Consider the following 22,543-nt stretch of genomic DNA (forward strand, 5'->3'; position numbering starts at 1 on the left):
TTTCACTAAAACTAACCAGTACAAAAGAGATCACGAGGGGTCAAAACTAAGGCAAGACGGTAAAATAAAAACCATCAAGGGCTAAAAATAAGCACAAGGATAAAACTTATATCAAACAGGTTCGGTAAACACAGTCAAGGAACATGCTGGAACATACACAATGACCAACTGAGGAATGGGGATAGAGCAGGCACATACATGTACACACACAAACACCTAAGTTTGTACTTCTTTTTAGCAAACATGGATTCTAATCAAGGGGCGGCATGGTGGTGCAGTGGTTAGCACTGTCGCCTCACACCTCTGGGACCCGGGTTCGAGTCTCCGCCTGGGTCACATGTGTGCGGAGTTTGCATGTTCTCCCCGTGTCGTCGTGGGGTTTCCTCCGGGTACTCCGGTTTCCCCCCACAGTCCAAAAACATGCTGAGGCTAATTGGAGTTGCTGAATTGCCCGTAGGTGTGCATGTGTGAGTGAATGGTGTGTGAGTGTGCCCTGCGATGGGCTGGTCCCCCATCCTGGGTTGTTCCCTGCCTCGTGCCCATTGATTCCGGGATAGGCTCCGGACCCCCCGCGACCCAATAGGATAAGCGGTTTGGAAAATGGATGGATGGATGGATGGATTCTAATCAAAAGAAAGCACAATATTATCCATACTCAAACACAATAATAATATTAATAATAATAACAGTGTCACATTCCGTAAGAGAACCACTAAAATCATAGTATCTGTTGACATTAATCCTCAAGTCAATTTCCACTGATGTATGCAGAGAAACCGCCACACAGCTGAAGACGATGCCAAAAGCAAACGCTAAAAGCTTACCCACAGGCGTGGGTACAGCCGCTCACCATGTTCGCTCCAACCCTCTCCATAGCACTGGGCAGAAGTCGTGTTTATTAGGGGTAATAAGCTGGGCTTTTAAAACCTGAGCTGGCAGCAGGAAACGACACATGAAGAGGAGCCTGGCAAGGTAAAGCAGCTTTTTAAAATGCTTTTCAGGAGATGCTCTCTACTGTCACGTGCTCAGCTTTGTTACTTTTAGGTGTAAAGCTATGCAGGCTGCCTATTTCAGATATCAGGGATGGTAACAAGAACGGTCAGGGTACTGTTAATATCTTCATTTTTATTCCAGAGTAATTATGGTATGAAGCTCTGCACCATAAATATGTGTCGATGGGACAAATAATATGAGCATGTTTTTCCCTCATAATTCAATTTCAAGGAACCTTTCAAATATTCAGATGTTTCAGTTTTCGAAAATACATCTGAACTCACTTTTGGGTAGATCACTCGAGATGCTGTGAACTGTGCAATAAATTAGATTTTATTAAATTATTCATAAAACACCTTTTAAATTTAAAGTACAGAATTTGCAAATTTAGAGAAGGCAGCAAGGCATGAAGAAGGTTAACACTGCTCTAAGCACTGTATGCCCAAGAGGAAAATCTTTATGTAAAGTAATTACAATGACAATCAGAAATTGTAATTTTAAGTCAAGATTAGTTCAACTTTGTTTTGAACTGAAAAATTTATGTCAATAAAAAATAATCTAGGTGCTTCCAAAAATGGTAAAAGTATTGAAAATCCCATGGGTTGCATCACCACCTTTCATATCACACTTCATGTGAACAATGTACATTCTTCTTTACATACTTTTAATTCACTACATTTTAGCATGCGATCATGTTGACTTTGAAACGTTCTATAATGGCTGCACATGTGATCTGCCCGGCCAGATGAGAATCCTGCTCTTCAGCTTCGTAACTGTACTGCAGCTCTGTGCTGCGTTCCCATCTGAACCCCAGCTGCCCAGATCACAGGGGGAAGGAGTGGAACAACCGCAGCCCAGTAAGTTCTATTCCTGACTACATTTGATAGATGGGTACCCTCAGTCAAAAAGCTATATTTCTAGACTGCATTGAATTTGGCATAAATGTGAAAGTCTACCGTGGTGAGCATTGCTTTCGCTTCAGGGGTGAGAAGAACTAAAATATTTCCCATATCCTCCTGATAGAAACCCAACTGAACCCTGTCTTGGAAGATGCGGTTCCCCCTCTAGCCAGCAAAGATCCTGTGAAGAATCTAGAGACACCTAAAGATCTCCAAAGTTCTCTGGGGCAAAAGTCCACAGCAACCTTCGTTGATAATGTCAACCTCAAATGGCTGAGTTGGAACGGGGTCCTTCCAAATGGTGCAGTGGGTATCTATAATGGATACGTCTCACGCACCGACTACGTTTGCAAACTCAACTGTGAGGCTGGATTCTACACACCAAGTAAGGGCCCATACTGCTTCTACCCCTATGCTGACAGAGAATATGCTGCCCCTGAATTTGACATCCTGGTCAATGAGGACAACTTTGAGTTTCTGCAGTGGAAGGATGATTCCTATGGTTCTGTGCCCCCATACTCTGTCAGAACATGTTCTGGTGTCAACATTTTTGTTGGGAAGAACAAATATGGCCTGGGAAAGATTGCTACTCAACATGAAGCTTTTTTTCTTCCATGGGACGGGGATGAATACTGGTATAAGACGTACCAAGTGCTGACCATCAACAAGGATGTCTATGCTCAGCATATCTCTCATGTAGAGTATAACATCAATGAGGTTGAGATTTTCCAGTATCTACCAGAAACTATGAGAATCTCTAGTGTGGTCAATAATGAATGCCAGACTGTAACCAAGACAGTTACCATTGAGAAGAGAAGTGAAGTGGCGAGCACTTGGGACATTAAACGCTCCACCATGCTTGGTGTAACTGGTGGGATCTCTGCCAAGATACCGGTCATTGGCAGTGCTGGGATTGAGTTCACCTGGGAGAAGACTCTGCAGTTCAGTTATGGGACCACACTAGTAGAGACCATCAGCCATACTGTTGCTGTTGAGCTCCACATCCCACCAAACCAGTCCTGCACTGTGCGCATGGAAGGCCGCAAGATCACTGCTGACATCCCATTTACGGCACGCTTGAGCCGCACCTACAGCAATGGCGAGACCCAATGGACGTCTATCGCCGGGGTCTATGATGGAGTGCAGATTGGTGAAATAAGGGCTGTTATTGACCGCTGTGAACCCATTGCTGATGCCAAGCCCTGCCCATAGGGGGCACACAACAATAACACAGTTGATCTTGAAAAATCTCTTAAAAGCATTTTTATAAACTAGATATTGTATTATGTCTTTGCTCTGGAAAAGGTAATACTGTGTTATAATGTGCAGTGAAAATAAAACCAACCCCTTTATAAATAAAAAACTGTTCATTTCTTTTCCTATACATATCCAATATTGTTTTAAAGATTTTAGTGATAACTCTACTCCTCTCACATTCACATGCACAGTACACATTCTGTTCATCTACGTTATTACGGTCCTAAGTTACCAATAAGGTATTGTAAGTTTCATGGTTAATTTGTCACTTACACGTACATTGGACATCTGTGTGGTGAAATGTATTTCCACCTGCCTCCAATGACTTATTTGTGTAAGTGACATTACACATTATTTGTATTTCATGTAAATCATTACTGAATAAATAAGATCAAAATAACAATAAAAATAAAATAAGGCTGCAAAGTAAGACAATACAAATAGGGAACAATGATATCAGCAGTTGTGATATAAAATTGTGGGATAATATTAAGTGAGCAGAATAAAGTGCCATGTTAGCTATAAGAGTCCCCGTTCAGTAAGTGCCATGTTGGTGATGAGTCCCCATTCAGTAAGTGCCATCTTAGCTATATGAGTCCCCGTTCAGTAAGTACCATGTTAGCTATGAGTAAAAATCACAAAAAGGTTCAACAAGGTTTACATTAAATGAATTTATATTGTAATCTGAGGTCTAGACTGAGTGAAACAGGAACATCTCTTTATGTTTCTTGGTTGTACATTTGCACATGACCATTCATCATATTTTGGTATCAGTGCCATTTACAGTAATATGGATGAAGCTCTTGATCATTTTTTGCTGATAACGTTCACTTCTATTTTGAGTAAAAGTAATATTGGCAGTGCCTATTTATTTAGCTCTTAAGCTGTGCTTGTTTTAGCAGGTGTAAAAGCTTTATCTGCATCTGCGTCTGCATCACAAAGCACAAACAACATTATCCTGTTCAGTCGTTGGATTCCAACTGAATACCAGCCAGGATTTAACTCCTTCTTTAATCACTACATGAAAAAAGCCAGTCTATTCTAATGTAAGAAAACTAAGCATAACTCAATGCAAAGCAAGATATGTGTACAGTACTTCTTATGAATGGGTCTCTGTAATTACCAGCAATGTGAAAAACACCTGCAGATATAACTAAATATTTCATTACTCATCATTAAAAATGTTTGTACTCACTCATTAACACAAATCCAGAAACATAAAGCCGTATCTATAATTTCATATTTACATATTTTATTTGAACACTACCAAGACATGACATTTCCCCACTGAAATAAATAACATGTTAAAAATCAATAGGTATTTATGTCATTTATTTTGAAATGGATCCCTTTTTAATTTCTGTTTATACCATTTTGAAAATGGCCTCACATTGTTCATTATACCAGGGGAACAGGCATCGAATCACAGATGAGGCTGTCTGTTAATTCATCAATGAAGTGTTTGTAGTGACAAGGCAGAGCAGAATGCACATCACTATGATCAAATTTAAGAATCCAAACCATTCTGCCCAATATTTACCATACGTGGTAAAGTACTCCCCATCCCCAAAGGCCCCCTCTTACAAAAAATAGCAATGCCAATAAAATCTATGTTACAAACAATACTAAACAACAATAAAAATAAAATAAAATTTTCAACAAACATTTCAAAGGCATAAAAGGCCTCATAATAGCTTTTAACTGCATAGCTTTGTTGAGTAATGAGATCCTTTTCCTGCATAGAATATATTGTGGAAGACAATTAAAAACAAATTAACTCCATATTAAATCCCCCCTGGGTCAATGTTCATTGCAAATTCAAATTTAAATGTGTTTCTGGTGGAAATAAATATATACATATACATTGAGTTTTATATTTCTGGACCCATAATACAGTATCTGTGATTTTATCCAGAGAGGTCGCTGCAGGGTAAACCACTGTGTTCCACCCAAAAATAAACTTAGGAATTTAAGTATATCCATCTTCTGACTGCAGGGTCGCAGTGAGCTTGGAGCCTGTCCCACGCATCACAGAGCTGGAGATCACCATGGATGAGACGCCAGTCCATTGTACACCGCACACATGCACACACTATGGGAAACTATACTGTAACTGTATGTGTTTAGACTGTGGGGGGAAACCAGCTCAACTTGGGGAAAGTATCACGAAATTAGGAGGCGACAGGGCTACCAAGTATGTCATTAATGTACTCCGTGTTTAACTTCTGAATTTTTTAAATAAATCCTACCTTTTACACCCCCTCACTGACCATAGATCATAGATGAGATCACTTGTAATGACGAGACCCCCCTAGATGGACTGTTCCCATTGACTCTTGCCTAGAAGGATCCGTTTCTCAGGCCAGTACATACTACCTCTGAGAATTAAAAGATTTCAGTTCCTAAAATACAAAGGGACCTCTGTAGGTACTAAAGAATAGAGCGACTTAATGAACGAGGTGAACAGTTCACACGCACAAGCACAGACCTTTGTCATGATGGCAAAAGTACCACTTTATTCCGATAACAGTTCTGATAACACAAGATATCGCCTATCGGAGGTAATAATCCTCATCGAATTAGTCTCCTAGCTAATTGCGTTTCAGGGTGTTCAAGGTCTCATCCTCTGAGCACGTAAGAATTTTCAGGTAGCTGAACTGGGTTTTCAAGTCGAGTCAGAACATGGGTTCAAAGAGAAGCACACAGAATAAAAGCCTATTTCTTCTCCTCATCATTAGTACGGTCCCACGATGAAACATTTCCATTAGTTCTGTAGTTCTAATGTCACCCAAGGACATACTCTGAAGGGTGAGGCATTAGTTACGCAACAAAATTTTCATAGGACTAATGTGGACGCCAGAGACACATTAACATGGTCAGAGAACCCCTGACTAAAGCGCGGGGGGGGCAGGAAGGATTTTTAGAGGAGGCCCCAGGGCATCAGCCTGGGTAAGGCTGTGCATTAAAGCACCTCTAGTGGACACAGGAAGGATGCACTTTGTGAAGGGTCACTGCATGACAGGACAGGCTCCTGTGATAACGTTGTTGGCATAAGGGAAGCAAATAGATCGAAACGGCTTGGGGATTAAAGGTTCTTTTTTTAACAGGAGGGAAGTGCACATGCACATTTCCAGAGCTGTCACCCCCCCAAAGAAACACTGAGAGCTCATTTTACACCATTCACATTGTAAGCGATCACATGACAGCAGTAAGTAACCAATTAACTGTCAATTAGCAATTAACGGCTTACAGATGAATAACATGCTTGGCCCAGCATCTCGCGTCAGCCTGCCTCTGGGCATCTCCACCCTCCCATGTCCTCCATTCTATAAAGCAGAATATATCTGATGTACATTTTGCTATCAAATTCCACATGGTACCATTTTAAAATCCAAATAGCTCAGTGACACTGCCATGGAGACATACTTCACTCACATCCAGGGACGGATTACGGACCGGGCCAGCGGGGCCGCTGCCCAGGGGCCCTTGGGGTGCAGGGGGCCCGTGGGGCCCCTAGCCCAAAAACAATTTGCAACGCTTATCAACAATGTATTTTCGTTTGTCTATTTTAGAGGGCCTACATTCTTTGATCCTCTGCCTACAAGGGCCCCTGACACTATAGGGAGGGCGTTTGGCTGCCAAGGGCCCTTGAATTGTGGTGGTTGTGGTGGTGGTGCTGGTGCTGGTGGTGGTGGGGGGGCTCGCGAACGTTTTTCCCAGGGGCCCACACAACCCATAATCCGTCCCTGCTCACATTACAGTATCAATCGAAATTAATTGTCCACTAATGCGGACAAATCTTCACCTTGTTCGCAACGGTGCCAAAAGCAAACGCTAAAAGCTTACCCACAGGCGTGGGTACAGCCGCTCACCATGTTCGCTCCAACCCTCTCCATAGCACTGGGCAGAAGTCGTGTTTATTAGGGGTAATAAGCTGGGCTTTTAAAACCTGAGCTGGCAGCAGGAAACGACACATGAAGAGGAGCCTGGCAAGGTAAAGCAGCTTTTTAAAATGCTTTTCAGGAGGAGATGCTCTCTACCGTCACGTGCTCAGCTTTGTTACTTTTAGGTGTAAAGCTATGCAGGCTGCCTATTTCAGATATCAGGGATGGTATCAAGAACAGTCAGGGTACTGTTAATATCTTCATTCCATATTAATTGTGGTATGCAGCCGTGCATCACCACTGTGTCTATGCAAGGAATGAAGGGGACAGTTTCATTTAAAAACTCAAATAGATCATGCTACTCTTGAAAATGCATCCGAATTTTGGTTTTATGTGAACCACTGGAAGCTGTGTGTGAGGCAGTAGATTATTTGATTAATAATCAAATTAGAGATGGTTATATGGCAGGAAAGTAAACATTCATTTAGACCACAATACCACTATAACCATATCAGCAGATATTTACGTACATTTCCATTAAAGTAATATAGATATTGATAGATAGATAGTATGCAAATCAATTTCCTTGACGTTGTGTAATGGCTGCACATTTGATCTGCCCGGCCAGATGAGAATCCTGCTCTTCAGCTTCGTAACTGTACTGCAGCTCTGTGCTGCGTTCCCATCTGAACCCCAGCTGCCCAGATCGCAGGGGGAAGGAGTGGAACAACCGCAGCCCAGTAAGTTCTATTCTTGATCGCACTGGGTAGATGGGTAGAGTCAGTTAACACGTTATTTCCAGACTGCACTGAAGTCTACGATGGTAATTCTCTGCCATATTTCAAAAGCACTACTTTCACTTTCTAGGGTTATACCGTCCTAGAAAACCAAAACTAAATTTCCTGTATTCTCCTGATAGAAACCCAACTGAACACTGTCCCAGAAGATATAGTTCCACCTCTAACCAGCAAAGGTCCTGTGAAGAATCTAGAGACACCCAAAGACCTGCAAGGTTCACAGGGAGGGAAGTCTACCGAAATATTTGTTGAAAATGTCAACCTCAAATGGCTGAGTTGGAACGGGGTCCTTCCAAATGGTGCAGTGGGTATCTATAATGGATACGTCTCACGCACCGACTATGTTTGCAAACTCAACTGTGAGGCTGGATTCTACACACCAAGTAAGGGCCCATACTGCTTCTACCCCTATGCTGACAGAGAATATGCTGCCTCTGAATTTGACATCCTGGTCAATGAGGACAACTTTGAGTTTCTGCAGTGGAAAGATGATTCCGACGGTTCTGTGCCCCCATACTCTGTCAGAACATGTTCAGGTATCAACATTTTTGTTGGGAAGAACAAATATGGCCTGGGAAAGATTGCTACTCAACATGAAGCTTTTTTTCTTCCATGGGATGGGGATGAATACTGGTATAAGACGTACCAAGTGCTGACCATCAACCAAGATTACTATGTCCAGCATATCTCTCATGTGGAATATGCTGTTGACAAGATAGAGCTTCTTCATTATCCACCAGAGACCTTGCAATTATCTAAGGTCACCAATCTTGAGTGCCAAAGTGTTGAGAAAACTGTTCATCTAGAAAAGAGCAGCACAGTGGAGAAGACCTGGGACATTGGTCGAGACACACGGAATGGAACATCTTCCACCATTACTGGCAAGATCCCAATACTGAACCCAGAGAATGTGGACTTCTCCAAAGAGCAGACAGTAAGCTTTTCCAAGGGAACAACTATTGTGGAGACCATCAGCCATACCATCTCTGTTCAGATTGTGGTCCAGCCAAACCACTCCTGTACAGTACGCATGGAAGGGAAGAAGATAGTAGCTGACATCCCGTTCACAGCCAAACTGAGCCGCACTTATCACAATGGCAACACTCACTGGACAACTGTTACCGGTACCTATAATGGTGTGAGGATTTCTGAACTAAATGCTGTAATAGACCGATGCCAGCCAATTCCTGATGTTCAGCCCTGTCCCTGAAGGCAAAGCAAGTAAAATTCCCCATTTCATTATGGGTGTCCTTGTACCAAAGCAGATAAACAAATCTCTACGAAAAGGAGCACATGCAAAAAGCACGTAAATCCTAACCTTTTGTAAGACCCCCTTCCTGTCTCCTTCTGCTCCCACTGCCAACTGAACTGAACACATGGAAACAGAGAATCCATGGCATATTTTAAGAAACATAAGTAGTGAATGTTATTGGTAAAAATGTCATCAATAAAAAATGGTGTCGACCTAAACAATGCAATGTTTTTTCTTTCATTTTGGATTTGAAAAACAAAAAAGGAATGAATCAAATGAAGCAAGTGGGGTAAAGAAATGGACTTGACTACAAGGTTGCATGTTTTAATCCTAGGACACATGTGTGTGTGTGTGGATTAGGTTTATATTACATTGTGGGGACCAAATGTTATTTTGATGTCGTGGGGACCATTTCTCAGGTCCCCACAAAGATCTGTGAATGCAATCATGAAAGTAAAAATTTTTAGGGCTTGGTGGGGATTAGGGTTGTCATTGTTGAGATTAGAGTTTTCCGCATAGAAACAAATGGAGAGTCGCCACAAGGATATAGTTACAAACCTGTGTGTGTGTTTAACATAGTTCATTTTTCATAGAAGTGGCTGAAATATGCACATATATTGTACAGCATGTATAGCTTAATCTTATCCATTAGTTTCTTTTTACTAGTTATTGTACTTATTATTTGTATTCATTACACACCAAAAAAAAGTAGCAATTTATACCTTAGATTATACAATTACAATTAGTCACTGTGGCTGTACCCACAAAGGTCTGCCAGCTGTATCCTAGCTGTAACTAAATAAACATTTTAAGGCATAGAAATTTATGGGTGGTACATTAACGCTGTTTGTACCTTGGGGAACAAAACTGTGCCAGGGATGTACATTTTTTCTGACAGTGTAAACTGTTAAGATATGGAGGTAAATTAAATTTCTTAAGAAAAAGACAGGTCTATGAGAAAATACAAATTTAGACTATTTAAATAGATTATCTGCAGTTAGTATTATATCGGCTAGAGTATGACAAATGCCTATAATTGTAAGTGCAGAAGAACAATGCAGATTTGCCTGCAGAATCAAGTATCAAATAATCAAATAATAGCTATTCTGCTGTAATACTAAAAACCGTCCCACTGCTCCGTCTATTTATTCAACCCTTCTTGTATATGGACGTTTGTCAGTGAGTTTAAAAACTACGCACGCGCGCCTCACGGCAAAAACGTGGCTTCTGCGACAAACTTGTTCGTCGCTGTCGCCTGTAAATGACGTCATGCCGGGGAAGTAGTAGTAGCAGCATATAAACTTATGTCCCGTTTTGGTAAGCCTTTCAGTATGGCGAACTGGTTTAGAACGTTCACACAATATCTATTACTGAATGAACCATTCACGCAAAAAATGAGCAGTGATGCGATGCTTAAGTCAATTTCGCGTCGGAGAATGGTAAGTTTGGAGGAGACGATAGCCGTCCTACTTAATGTCATCAGACTTCTCGATGGTTTTTAAAGAAATATTACGTGCCGGTTCCTTCAAATTGAGCTTAAACACGATGTTATTGTGGCCATCGTACGGTACATTTAGTCATGTGCTTTGGCTCAGGTCGTGGGGCTCGGGAATCCGGGGATGAGCGGCACTCGGCACAGCGTGGGCATGGCGGTTCTCGCCGCGATGTCCGACCGGCTCGGAGTGTCCGGCAACTGGCGCAATGACAAGCATGTGTCCGGAGATGTGATCGTGTCTGCAATCGGCGACACGCAGCTGGTCCTCCTCCGGCCCAGCCTGCTTATGAACATAAACGGCGTCAGCGTGGCAAAAGCTGGTGAGGACGATCGTCTCCCACGATTCTTCTGTGTCCTTCAGTGTTATTAAGGGGCGCCAGCAGAAATTATTCAAGTGACACAAACACCAAGACATATAATAATAATAGTAATAATAATAATTAGAATAAATATATAACAGTATGTAGTTTGAGAAACACACCTCATAGGTCTTTAACTGGCAGCTTCATTAAATAGAACCTGGGATGGGAAAATAAACACAGACACTGGAGAGAGTAAGATTGGAAAAAAGTGCTGTGGATAGACGAATCTAAATTTGACGTGTTCGGATCACAAAGAAGAATGTTTGTTAGATGCAGATTAAACGAAAAGACACTGGATGAGTACTTGACCACATCTGTCAAGCATGGTGAAAGCAATATGATGATCTGGGGCTATTTTGGTGATGGTAAAGAGGGAGATTTGTATAGGGTAAAAGGGATCTTGAAGAAGGAAGGCTATCATTACATATTACAACACCCTATGGACATTGGAGCCAGTTTCATCCTATAACAGGACAGTGACCCAAACACAGCTCCAAACTATGCAAGAACTATTTAGGGAATAAGTAGCCAGCTGGTATTCTTTGTATAACGGAGTGTCCAGTACAGTCCCTGGATCTCAGCTCTGTTGAGTTGTTATGGGAGCAGTTTGACTGATTGGTATGTAGGAGGTGCCTGTCAAGCTAATTCAACCTGTGGGAGATGCTTCAGGAAGCACAAGGTGAAACCTCGTCAAATTACCTCAATAAATTGACATCTAGAATGCCAGGGGCTACAAGGCTGTAACTACTGCAAGTGGAGAACTCTGACAAAATCAAAATTTGAAGAACACAATTTTTATTTTAATTTCAAAAATGATTATTTCCAACTATAATAAGTAGTCGATGACTATTTCCTATTTATTTAGCTATGTTTCCTATTCAAACTCATTTTATGGTTGTTTTCATGGAAAAGAAGAACATTTGTAAGTGACCCCAAACTCTTGAAGAGTTGTGTATAAGGTAATTAATTTAAAAGGCAACAAGAATAAATCAGGATGCAACACATTCAAAAACAGTCAGTTCCCAAACCAGTCCTCGCGGACCCCAAGCCGGTCCATGTTTTTGCTCCCTTCAAATTCCCTAGGAGTTGAGACGGAGCAAAAACTGAATTAAAGGTTTTACCAGCCTGTTCATTCAGGAGTGCCTGTGGTTTAAACGAGTTAACCACGCAAACTGAGGTCCGGTCCTACACAGTTAACAGTTTGGCAGTTCACAGCCACTTTCGATGGTTTCGTTTCTGAAATAAAATCCCTGCAGCTGCATTTGTGGGTGGCCAGAGGTTTCCAGGGGTTGACCGTGGCCACCCCTTGATGGCGCCTTTCGTATTTATAAATTTGGTTGTTTCCGGTGAGAGAACTCCATTGTAACAGATCCCTGTATTTGTCTTTTATGCATTAGCCAGCAAGTATCGCATCCAACCAGAGGATATCTTCTTAGTACATGATGACCTGGACAAACCAATGGGAAAGTTTTCCATCAAGCGGGGCGGAAGTGCTAGGTGAGATGAACAAACTGATCAGATGGTATTTCATTGTCCATTCTGAGCAAAACATAGAAATCCTTCCAATGTCTCCAGTGAATCCACTGAAAAACTGGGATATAGTTTTATAAAATCACCAGATTTGTGCTGCTTGTATGGTTAAAAAGCCATCGATACACATCTACAGTTATCCTAGCAAAAGAGCAGAATATGCACACTTTTGATTCCTCTGCTTGACAGAAATATAGGCCTATAATGTGCGTAAGTCACCATCACCAAGTTTTCTCATTGTCCCCTATTGGCAGGGGTCACAATGGTGTCCGGTCCTGCGTGGAGTGCCTTCAAACTGATGTAAGTAACCTGCGGCCTTATAAACCATCAATAGGAGCCGCCACCCTCATGCAAAGAGCATGCGGTTTAGCACTCATCTTCATTCTTAGTTTGACATACCTCACAATGTGACAGAAATGAGTGTCGTCCGGCATTTCCATAAAGCCTGGTGCATGCTAGCCCCCTTTAACCCTTGCTAGTAGGTGTTGATTGGTTGACACTTTCAGAGAAATTGGATTTGTTTAAATCCCACCAAATGTACCTTTGAAAAATAAATTCTTAGAATTACTAATGTCTTGATTGGAGGGCTCTAGGCTGACAGTTTTAAGGGCTCTTTTTCGTTTTTAATCCTGTCATGGTCGGGATTGATGGTATAATTCCATGAAAATCAACAGTAAGCATAAAGACAATAAATTCTGTGCTTTTTCTTCAATTCTTCTGTTCACCACTCAGTGCATAACACTGGCCCCATAGCACTGGCCCTATAACACCTTCCATTTGTTGCAGGTTTCACTCCACATTCATGATCTGTTAAAAATTCTTAGTATAATAAGGAAATGGCCTCCAGAATGCATATGAATGTGTAGGTGTTTCAGCTAAAGAGGTTAATTTGCACCTTTGATCTTTCCACAGTATTTCTCCGTTGCATCTCTCATACTTGACCTGGACACACCATTACTATTCATAATTATTATTTGATTGCTGTTCCTAGGTGATGCCCAGACTTCTGATTGGAATCGGCAGACCTGTGGAGAAGGCACTGGTGATCCGTTACGTCCTTGGACGGTTCTCTAAAGAGGAGCAGAAGGTTTTGTGCACAGTATTAAGCCAGAGTGTGGACCTGCTTCTCTCCCAGTTCGTGGTGGGAGATCAGAAGAAATCGACATCCTCACCGGGGAGCAAACGAGCCTCGCTTAAGAAAGACGTGGACCTGCAGCATTTACAGTTAGCACCAGAAGACAGGACATGTTCAGAACCCCAGACAGATCTAGACCACCAGTCTGAGGACAGGACAAACATGGCCCACAGGACTGATGTAGATCTGCAGTGTTCACAGTCTCCACCAGATATAAGATCCCAAGCTGACGCTGAAGACCCAGGCGTACAGTGTTCTTCATGACCACCATGTGAGCGAAACACACGTGTGAGCCTGGAGTCACCATGTGACTGAATCTCTCACTTTTGTGTTCTGTAACCTGAGGCTGAAAACATGAAACAGTTTTAAGTATAACTGTGTGATGTGGTTTTGTTAAATTAAAATAGACTTGTATTGTGGCCACAGAAAGTGTTGAATTTTCAGGCAGGTACTGCATCCAAAATGTGTGTGTTTATAAATGTAAGTTTTATCAGAAATTTCCAGCAGTTATTTACTAATAGCTTATTTCCACTTACTGAAATAATATATTCCTGTGACCCTGTGTTGGATAAGCAGGTCATTCATGGATGGATGGGTGGATGGATGGATGGATGGATATTATCCATATAGCTTGTTAAATTTTCTTCAGTCTGCTCACCATAAAGATATATAGGATTTAGTATTCTGGTTTGATATGAGATCAAACCTTTAGATTGATACGGTTCACGTTAATCTCAGGTGGTCGCCTGTTACCCTGCCAAATCCATAGGTATGTCATACTCATAAAGTAAGTTCCCAGCAGGAAATATATCATTGTACTGGCTGCAGGTACAGAATCCAACAGGCAAATGACACTTTTACTATTGACTCAGGTAGGATCCTCTTTCCACTGCATGAAACGTAACCTAATACAATGACTTATTCAATCCAAATATGGCACAAGTACCCACATAATCACAGTCTGAGCACATTCAATCGCTTAATAATTTTACTCCTGCAGTTTGCAGACCTTGTGACTTTCAGTCACTGTAATGTCCTCGGGATTTCCTGACCTGTGTGATGCACCACTTAGTTTTAAATTACCAGCTTGAGTCTAAAGGCTGATTTATACCTCTGAGTAGAATCTGCTCCCTAAGTAGCCACATGTCCAGTAGCCTCGGTGTAGGGTACACTGCTACCCTCGATTCCACGTAGAAGTATGATTTAGCCTTAAGCGGTAATGAACAAGAGGGTCCTCACTGGTGCTGCTGTGTATGACACCCCCCCCCCAGGTTGTTTATACACAAAGTTGGCTTGTTCTACATAAAACAAACTAAAGATAAATGTACAGTTGATTGAAACATGAACTATTTTGTATTACACCTTTAAAATACAATGCTTGTGTGCTTGTGAATCTCTCGTACGAAAGACTGTCCTCATGTGTGATGTTTATCAATGACAGCTGATCTTCTGGGGAGCTGGAGCGATGGTACACTTCTGACTTTCTCAGGCCATCTGTGTTCAGGGACAAAAGAGAAAAAAAGCACAGAGTATTATTAAACACCTGATTTACCTTCTGGATGGAGACCCAGATGACACCAGCTACTGGGAAACCGTTTAATTGAACACGCAATGCAGATTCAAGCTTACAGGTGTGAGTGCTGGGTAGCAGGCTACCTGCCGAAGTGTTTTCGGGATGTTATTTTGTTTCTGCTAGTGACATTAGCTCCAAATCAAAGGGAGTTCTGAGTTACAACCAAGTCTGTCCTTCATGCTAGCTTAAGCTAAGGGGAGCATATGCACCGACTGTAGGTGTGTCCAGAAATAAGGCCAGTTGCACAGGGTAAACACTCACTATGTGTAATTTAGAGAAACCACAGGATTGATAGAGGACTACCTAAAGCACCGTGATTCAACCCAGTCCATGTGAACCCCGAGACAGTCCACATTTTTGCCCCCTCCCAGGTCCCAGCCAATCAAGAACACCGAATACCTGGCGCAGACCCATTTGGAACTGTAAGAGAAATGTGGACTCTCTCAAGGTCCACATGGACTGGGTTGAGAAACACATACCTATAGGAACATGGGGAGGGGGGACAGACACAGACAAGCATGAGAACAAAACCTTCAGCTCATCCAGGTCTTGTGCTGATGGAGGGTCACTGTTTCTCTCAGTAAGACAGCCAGCGTAGATCCCTCCCCCGCCAGGCCAGTGCTCTCAAGTACAGCCAGAAGTCTGTGCATCATGCGAGTGTGGTGACCCAGGGCCTCTTCCGCAGAGTCTCCCTCCTTTGGCACTTCCTAGAAATGCAAGCCCAGAGCGAGCTGCTAAGTTTGCTGCAATGTGTGCAGAAAGATTCTATTCTGAGCAATAAGCGATAGTGGCTCCTTTAAACTAAATATCAATACAGAGAAAAGACATAAAAAAGTGAAAAGGATGGTGAAGGCGAGAGACTCTAGTAGGCTGCAAGTACAAAATCTACAAGGAAAATTACCAATGTGGCTTTATTAACTTTAAATTATTAGCTGAATCTGTCATTAATCAGCCCCCCCAAGCTTGGTCTCCCTTCTCGGCTGCAGAACCTGTTTCAGAGCTCTGGCAGTCTCCTCCAGCACCGTCTCCCACTGGTTCCTGAGCACCTTCTCCTGCTCCAGCTCCCCTCTCAGCCTGTCCGCCTCGGCACGGAGCCGCTGGGACTCCTCGTGCACGGTGGCCAGCTCCTCCCTGAACACGTTTTATATTAAATACACTATCTGCTTCAAAGTGAGCCTCTATATATGGAAGAACCATGTTGTTAAGACAAAGACCATTAACACCAACACATCTGATAAAAGATAGTATGTGGGCTGCTTTGTTTCACTTCTCTGCCCCCTGCTGGCCTTTAGAAGCAAAACCACTCACTCCTTACTGCATTACAGAATTTGGTTCTCGCTACAGCGTACTTTTGTACTTTGTACATTTTTAGTAAGGAATGGAATAGTATGTTCAGATTTACCCTTTGATAAATGATTACTTCAGCTGAATAGATTTTAATAGTCCAAATAAAACTGCATGCATTTCAAAACAATATTAATTTCAAAATACACATTAATATTAGCATTACATAAATGTGCTTATGTTTTCTTTACCCCAATATATGCTAATTCCCCAAGCACCACATTATTGTGAACTGCATAATTTAAGGCTGCATCACTGCTGTTCAGCATTTTGAGCTCCAGTTTTACTTAGTGTTTTTTTTTTTTTTTTTTTTAGAAATTTAGCAGTTATTTCTGCTGTAATGCTTTTAATAACTCTTTATGTTTCATATATGTAGTATTTGTTACAACGTCTTATGTGTCTTATTGGAGTTATTTTCTTCAAATTACCTAAGGTTACTGAGATCCTGCTGTAATGCACTGTGGTCCTCCTGCAGCTGGAGGCGCTGTTTATCACTCTTCTCATGCTCCTTTAATTCTGTCTGTTGCTCCTTACACTTCCCAGTCAGCTGTTGAATCACCTAGAACAGAGAAAGTGGCAATGTTTAAATAACCTGTAAACAGAGATTCGCAAAAACTAGCGAACCCTTCCCCGAAACGCCTAGTACTCAGTGGCCAAGTGTAACACTGACCTCAGACTAGGACTGGAGGTTGGGAACCTCTACTGTAAAGAATCAAGTCTCAGTCAGGTCCAGGTCAGTACAGTGGCTCAGTGGGAAACACTGTTACCTCTGTTACATCTATTCGAATGTCATCCCTTTTACGTGTGTGGGGTTTGCATGCGATCCATAAGATAGGTTCACTAAAACTGGAATAACCAGATGGAACACGAGGGCCAAGAGAAAACAAATTTTCTGATAAGATATTTGTAACAATATTTGTTGTTGTTGAAATAAGCATCTTGATTTACTTGATTTCAATGTAATTCTCTCTGTTATGAGGTGATGCCAGTTTTATTGAAAATTCCAAAAGTAATGGAAAAAGCATTTTTGCAAAGCAGCTAATTTCAGCTGTACTAGGTGAACAATTTATATTTTAGCGTAGACCTGTTGCCAAATATGCTAGACCAGTATTTACCAGTCCAGTCCTCGGGGACCCACAGTTAGTCCATGTTTTTACTCCCTCCCAGATCCCTAACGGGAGCTGGAAGGGAGCTAAAATGCAGGCCGTCTGGCAGGGAGTTTGGAAGGAGCCAAAACGTGAACCAACTGTGGGTCCCCAAGGACCAGAATGGGAAACACTGTACTATACTATAGTTATTTCCTTTGAGCATAATTTTGATCTGCTGGAAGTCTATGCAGGGTCTCTGTGTTTCCTGGGATAGCTTTCAGACTCACCATAACCTTGTACTAGATTAGTGAAATGTATGTGGATGTATAGGTAATTCCCACGTTTGTACATTAGACTAGGCTTATCATAGCCAGGAATTTCAAGTTCTACCTTCTGGTTGCAGACACTCTTGAAGGTCATCTTCTTTAGCAAAGGCTCCAACACCTCCAGCTCCCGCCTGAGTGTCTTCTCCTTCTCTCTCAGGGCCTGGTTCTCCTCCATCAGCTTCTGGCTCTTCTCAGATAGATTCCGCAGCTGCGCTGTCAGAGACACGTTCTCCTTGATGGCCCTCATGGTCGTCAGTGGCATCTTCTGGTCTGAGACGCGCCGGAACTCCGCCGCCACAGAAGTGACATGCCCATGCATCTCCTTTTTCAACCTGTAGGGGGAGCACGAAATGGGTTCAGAGACTCAACAGAGCAGGATGTATCCTTGCGCAGCCTGATGATCAGCTGGCCATACGCAAACACGGAGGACACAACCCGAACACCTAAACGGAGACCTGTCATTGTCCAGCACCGCCTTCTTCTCCAGGTTGTAGACGACATTCCTGTGTTCCTCCTTCTGTTCCTCCAGCTGCTCCTTCATGGCTGAAAGGTTTCCCATCAGCTCCTCTTTCTGCAGCTGAAATTCCTCCAGAGCAACCAGCTTGCCAGCTGAACAGACGACACTAAAATTAACCACATAGTGCCAATTCCCCTTCGATCTCTCAGTACTGGGTTTCTGGTTACTAGAACAGCATTAATACCTGCACACTCTTAAATATGGATGCGTGGCTACTCATTATTGCCATGTAGGATTGGTTGATTTTATGTGTGTGAGTATAATGTGTGTGTGTGTGTGTGTGTGTGTGTGTGTGTGTCTGTATTATTCTTACATCATGTGTATCAATGTTTAGCTTTATGTGTGATATTCACCTGAAAACAAATGTGAAGATCTCACCTAGGACAGTGTTCTCTGAACTAAGCTGGTCCTTGCCCTGCTGGAACTCTTGTCGGAGTTGAGTCAGCTGCCTCTCAAAGGAGTCCCTTTCTGCATCCTTGGTTTTCTGGAGTTCTGCAAGTTCCTCGGAAAGCTCTAACAGCTCCTTCTCTTTCTGGGCACAAGAGCGTTTCAGGTAATGCACGATGTCCTCCTTCTCTTTCTCCAAATCATTATACTGGCTGTAGAAGTCCCTCCGCTTCACCTCCAATTCATCGCATTTGTGCTGGTACCTGAACAGAGGCAACCATAGGCGATTTTACTGGGGGTGCACGGAGTGAAATTGCACCCCCTACAGGTCAGATGAAAATGCTATTTGAACACAGTTATAATAATAAGACTTTATTAATCCCAGTGGGGAAATTCTCTTTTCACCAATCACCTCTTGCTCTCCATGACACACAGACACATATGTTGGTGAGATCAAGCTTGGAGGTGAAGGAGAGCCACCAGCAGCAGATGGAGCTGACGGTTAAGGGTCTTGCTCAAGGGCCCACAGACATGTGACTATTCTGCGGAATTCGGACCTTCCGATCATCGGTAAAGAGGCTTAACCCACTGAGTCATTCCAAAGCAAATAAAGTGAATTATATTGAACAATAAAATGATATTTCAAAATGAGGCATGTGTTAGTCATATTAATACTACATTTTAACTACCTCTTTTAAAATAAGTTTTTTTAATATTTCATTTGAAAAATATTTAAGTAGGATACACAGAATCTATTTTGTATTTTCGTTTTACATTTCTATTCAACATGGGTTACTTAGAAAGAGGTTAGTATAGGGTTTGTTGTATTGTTCTAACGGCGCTGAAGCAGTCATCGCATCGCTTTATATAAGATTGCACCAAAAGCATGCCTCAAATCAAAGACCTCACTCACTTCTGTAGCTGGCGCTCCAAGTCCGCTATCTGCGCCCGGTAATACTCTCTATCAAGTTCAGTCAGCGGCCCCTCGGAGATTCTCCCCCGTGAATTCGTGTTATCCTTCTTCGTTTTATCTGAACTTTTATTCTTGCCCTTACTCTTCGGAGGCATAGTAATTCCTACTACTACCCTTCCGGGAAATTCCGATTTGCACCTTGACGAAAGGCTGCAACTTATGAAAGTACCCAAGCGTCACTACGGCAACTCAGAGCATACACAGAAACAAAATGTGCCAGATTTAAAGGGACAGGATAATGACCGAAAAATCACCACTAAGCAAAACCTGTGTTATTTTATTTTTCCACTTGTTAAAAAGAAAACGATGAAATAATCTTCAGTTTAACACAGAGATGTATACTTAGCAGCCAATGAAAATGAAACAGTATAGACAATAAAAATGTTTTTTAAATCAGATTTGCTTCTGTTTGGGTTCCACTTGCAGATAGAGTAGTGTCTCTGTGGGTAACATTATGGTTTCATACCTCCAGGCTTGTGAGTTAGACTCCTATTCTGGCTATGTGTCCAAGGCTTATGCTTAGTTGTGTGCTGTAATGGGCTGGTGTTTATGGTTTGTTTTTCCTAGAATAGTGCACAGACCTGCCTAGATCCTGATAGCGCATTAGATGAGTGCTTCTGGGAAATAAACAGAATACTCTTGTTCTTCTCTCTTCCCACTGCTCATTGTCCATGAAAATACTGTTAGGCTTGTGTTTGTAAAACTTAAAGCTGCACAGCGGTCTATTTTATGAATAGCTATGCAAAGTTTACAACTGATAATCCAGTCATATGTACGGGGCTTCGTACAGTCGCTTTTTATTCATTGATTAGGAGATTTAGAGATGGCAGGAAGAAACCAGAACGGAATATCCCGAGGAAGACGGTAAAACATGCCAAATATATGTGGACAAAGAAAGGGCGTAATTCAAATGCCTAAGCTGGGATCGAGTACTAGACAGCCATGCTATTCATTTACCTTTTATGGCTTATGAAATTATATAATATTATTATTTTAATAACTACTTTTTGCCCTAAAGCTGCAATCAACTGTATTATATTAATTGTTTAACATTTTTAAAAAGCAATCAGTAGGCCTATATTCTTCCGAGCTGGTTTTAGCAAGTCTAATGTTTCCTCCCACTTCCTCACTGTTGTCACACTGGTCCCAATGTGAACTGCTAGAAACTCTCAACCCGTACAAGGGGGGCAGTAATTTCATTTAGAAGATTATGGGAACCTATAAACCACTGAGATTGACGTACAGTTAGGGATGGTAAGATTCATCGATTCTCAGCGGTGCCATTGCCCCCATTAAAAAAGTGTGCAACGGATACAATTTGGGAAGACCTCGGGATGCCTCGTTTCTAACATTTTTGCATCGGTAAAATCTAATTAATTAATATTTCATAATTAGTAGAGGCCCTATATCATTATTATCCAAAAATATGAGCCATAATTATATATTTAGATGGATTTCCCCTCTCTGTTTCCCAAGCGCACTCCTCCATCACCAGTTCTCCACTGCTGTCAAGCAGTGTTACAGTTGTGCAGGGAAAGCAATTAAGCATATTTGTATATTCCAGGATGCCAAATTTATGTATATGGTGTCTTTTTTATAATAATTTATGCTTGGGACACAAATTTACGTCGGATTGTATTGAAATGTGTAGAAATGACACTGTAGATGTGTTATTTAAAATATCTAACCCTAACCACGAACCAGTCCGTCCATCCTTGATGCCAGGTTTCTGTCCGATGTTCCCTCTGACCACCAAACAACACAGTGCAGGAATTTGGGAAATTGGTGTGAAATCAAATCGACAAATACAGAACCAAAAGTCTCACTAACTAAGACTGCAATTAGCCGCAAACTGAAAAGCCGGTGACGAAATGATGGCCGAAATATCCGAAACCCAGAAATAAAACATGGGCATTTCGAAGGCAACCCCTAAAACCCATGATCTACATGCCTAACTGATCCAAGTCTTTCCGAAAGCCACGAAGATTAGACTGAACCTTAAAAATAGGCCCAAGGATTACCAGCTGTGTTGGGGAAGTTACTCACAAGAGGGATCCATTACAGACAGAAGTGGAAAGTTCAGGTCCAGAGCGTACAAATCCAGACCAAGGTTTTGTTTCAACCAACCAGTAGAGTCACTCTGGGACTGCGACTCTTGATACTCAGCTCATCCCTGATTTTGCACATCCTGCTTGATTTGGCTATTGACGCATTCTACAGCACATTGACTGGATCTTAAAGCCAGTGAATGATGCATAACCTTTCGGACTCAAATTCACATTGGACTGTGTATTCACTGGCTGGTGTTTTCAAAAGTTGCTTTCTATTAATGATAAATTATGTCATATGATATTAGAAAGCATATGAGTTTGAGGTTTACTTTTAATAATCTGCCACCAGGGAGCACTATTGTACGGCATTATTTCCCCTTTGCTCTTCATAATGAGGGAAAAATATCAGCGCCTCCTTACAACAAGATTGTATTAGATATGTTGGTTAAGGATGTTTTGATGTAATACTTTTTAGGACTTCTGAGATGATGGTTAGGTCATGGGGAATACTTCTCTAACCTTTGATAGTCAAGAGACTAATATTCTTTATGAATACAAATTATATACAGACAGACATCTTTCTTTAAAGATATATATTTATTATGGGTACATTCACTACCTATTTATTTATAATGCATGTATAGATTGTACAGCTGTGTCTAGCACTTTTGCATTATTTT

General features: G+C 41.8%; 4 protein-coding genes across 4 annotated transcripts; 3 read left to right on the forward strand and 1 right to left on the reverse strand.

Moving 5' to 3' along the window:
• The first annotated feature begins 1,734 nt into the window (after positions 1–1,734).
• Positions 1,735–3,146, forward strand: LOC125723420 (natterin-3-like). The gene is made up of 2 exons (XM_049000041.1): positions 1,735–1,850; positions 2,017–3,146. The coding sequence occupies exons 1-2, from the start codon at positions 1,739–1,741 to the stop codon at positions 3,102–3,104; spliced, it is 1,200 nt and encodes a 399-aa protein (XP_048855998.1). The 5' UTR covers positions 1,735–1,738; the 3' UTR covers positions 3,105–3,146.
• Positions 3,147–7,661: 4,515 nt separating this feature from the next.
• Positions 7,662–9,040, forward strand: LOC125718964 (natterin-3-like). The gene is made up of 2 exons (XM_048993318.1): positions 7,662–7,773; positions 7,953–9,040. Exons 1-2 carry the CDS (start codon positions 7,662–7,664, stop codon positions 9,038–9,040), a joined length of 1,200 nt encoding a protein of 399 aa, XP_048849275.1.
• Positions 9,041–10,316: 1,276 nt separating this feature from the next.
• On the forward strand, positions 10,317–14,101 carry ptrh1 (peptidyl-tRNA hydrolase 1 homolog). Its single transcript, XM_049003146.1, has 5 exons — positions 10,317–10,521; positions 10,678–10,897; positions 12,337–12,436; positions 12,724–12,769; positions 13,461–14,101. Exons 1-5 carry the CDS (start codon positions 10,387–10,389, stop codon positions 13,866–13,868), a joined length of 909 nt encoding a protein of 302 aa, XP_048859103.1. The 5' UTR covers positions 10,317–10,386; the 3' UTR covers positions 13,869–14,101.
• Positions 14,102–15,022: 921 nt separating this feature from the next.
• On the reverse strand, positions 15,023–19,992 carry cfap157 (cilia and flagella associated protein 157). The gene is made up of 8 exons (XM_049003135.1): positions 19,753–19,992; positions 18,831–19,102; positions 18,391–18,544; positions 18,000–18,267; positions 16,950–17,080; positions 16,167–16,308; positions 15,709–15,884; positions 15,023–15,105 (listed from the first exon to the last, which is right to left on the reverse strand). The coding sequence occupies exons 1-7, from the start codon at positions 19,905–19,907 to the stop codon at positions 15,711–15,713; spliced, it is 1,296 nt and encodes a 431-aa protein (XP_048859092.1). The 5' UTR covers positions 19,908–19,992; the 3' UTR covers positions 15,023–15,105; positions 15,709–15,710.
• Positions 19,993–22,543: the final 2,551 nt, after the last annotated feature.

Source organism: Brienomyrus brachyistius, chromosome 2 (genome assembly GCF_023856365.1).
Source record: "Brienomyrus brachyistius isolate T26 chromosome 2, BBRACH_0.4, whole genome shotgun sequence".
Classification (NCBI taxonomy): domain Eukaryota; kingdom Metazoa; phylum Chordata; class Actinopteri; order Osteoglossiformes; family Mormyridae; genus Brienomyrus; species Brienomyrus brachyistius.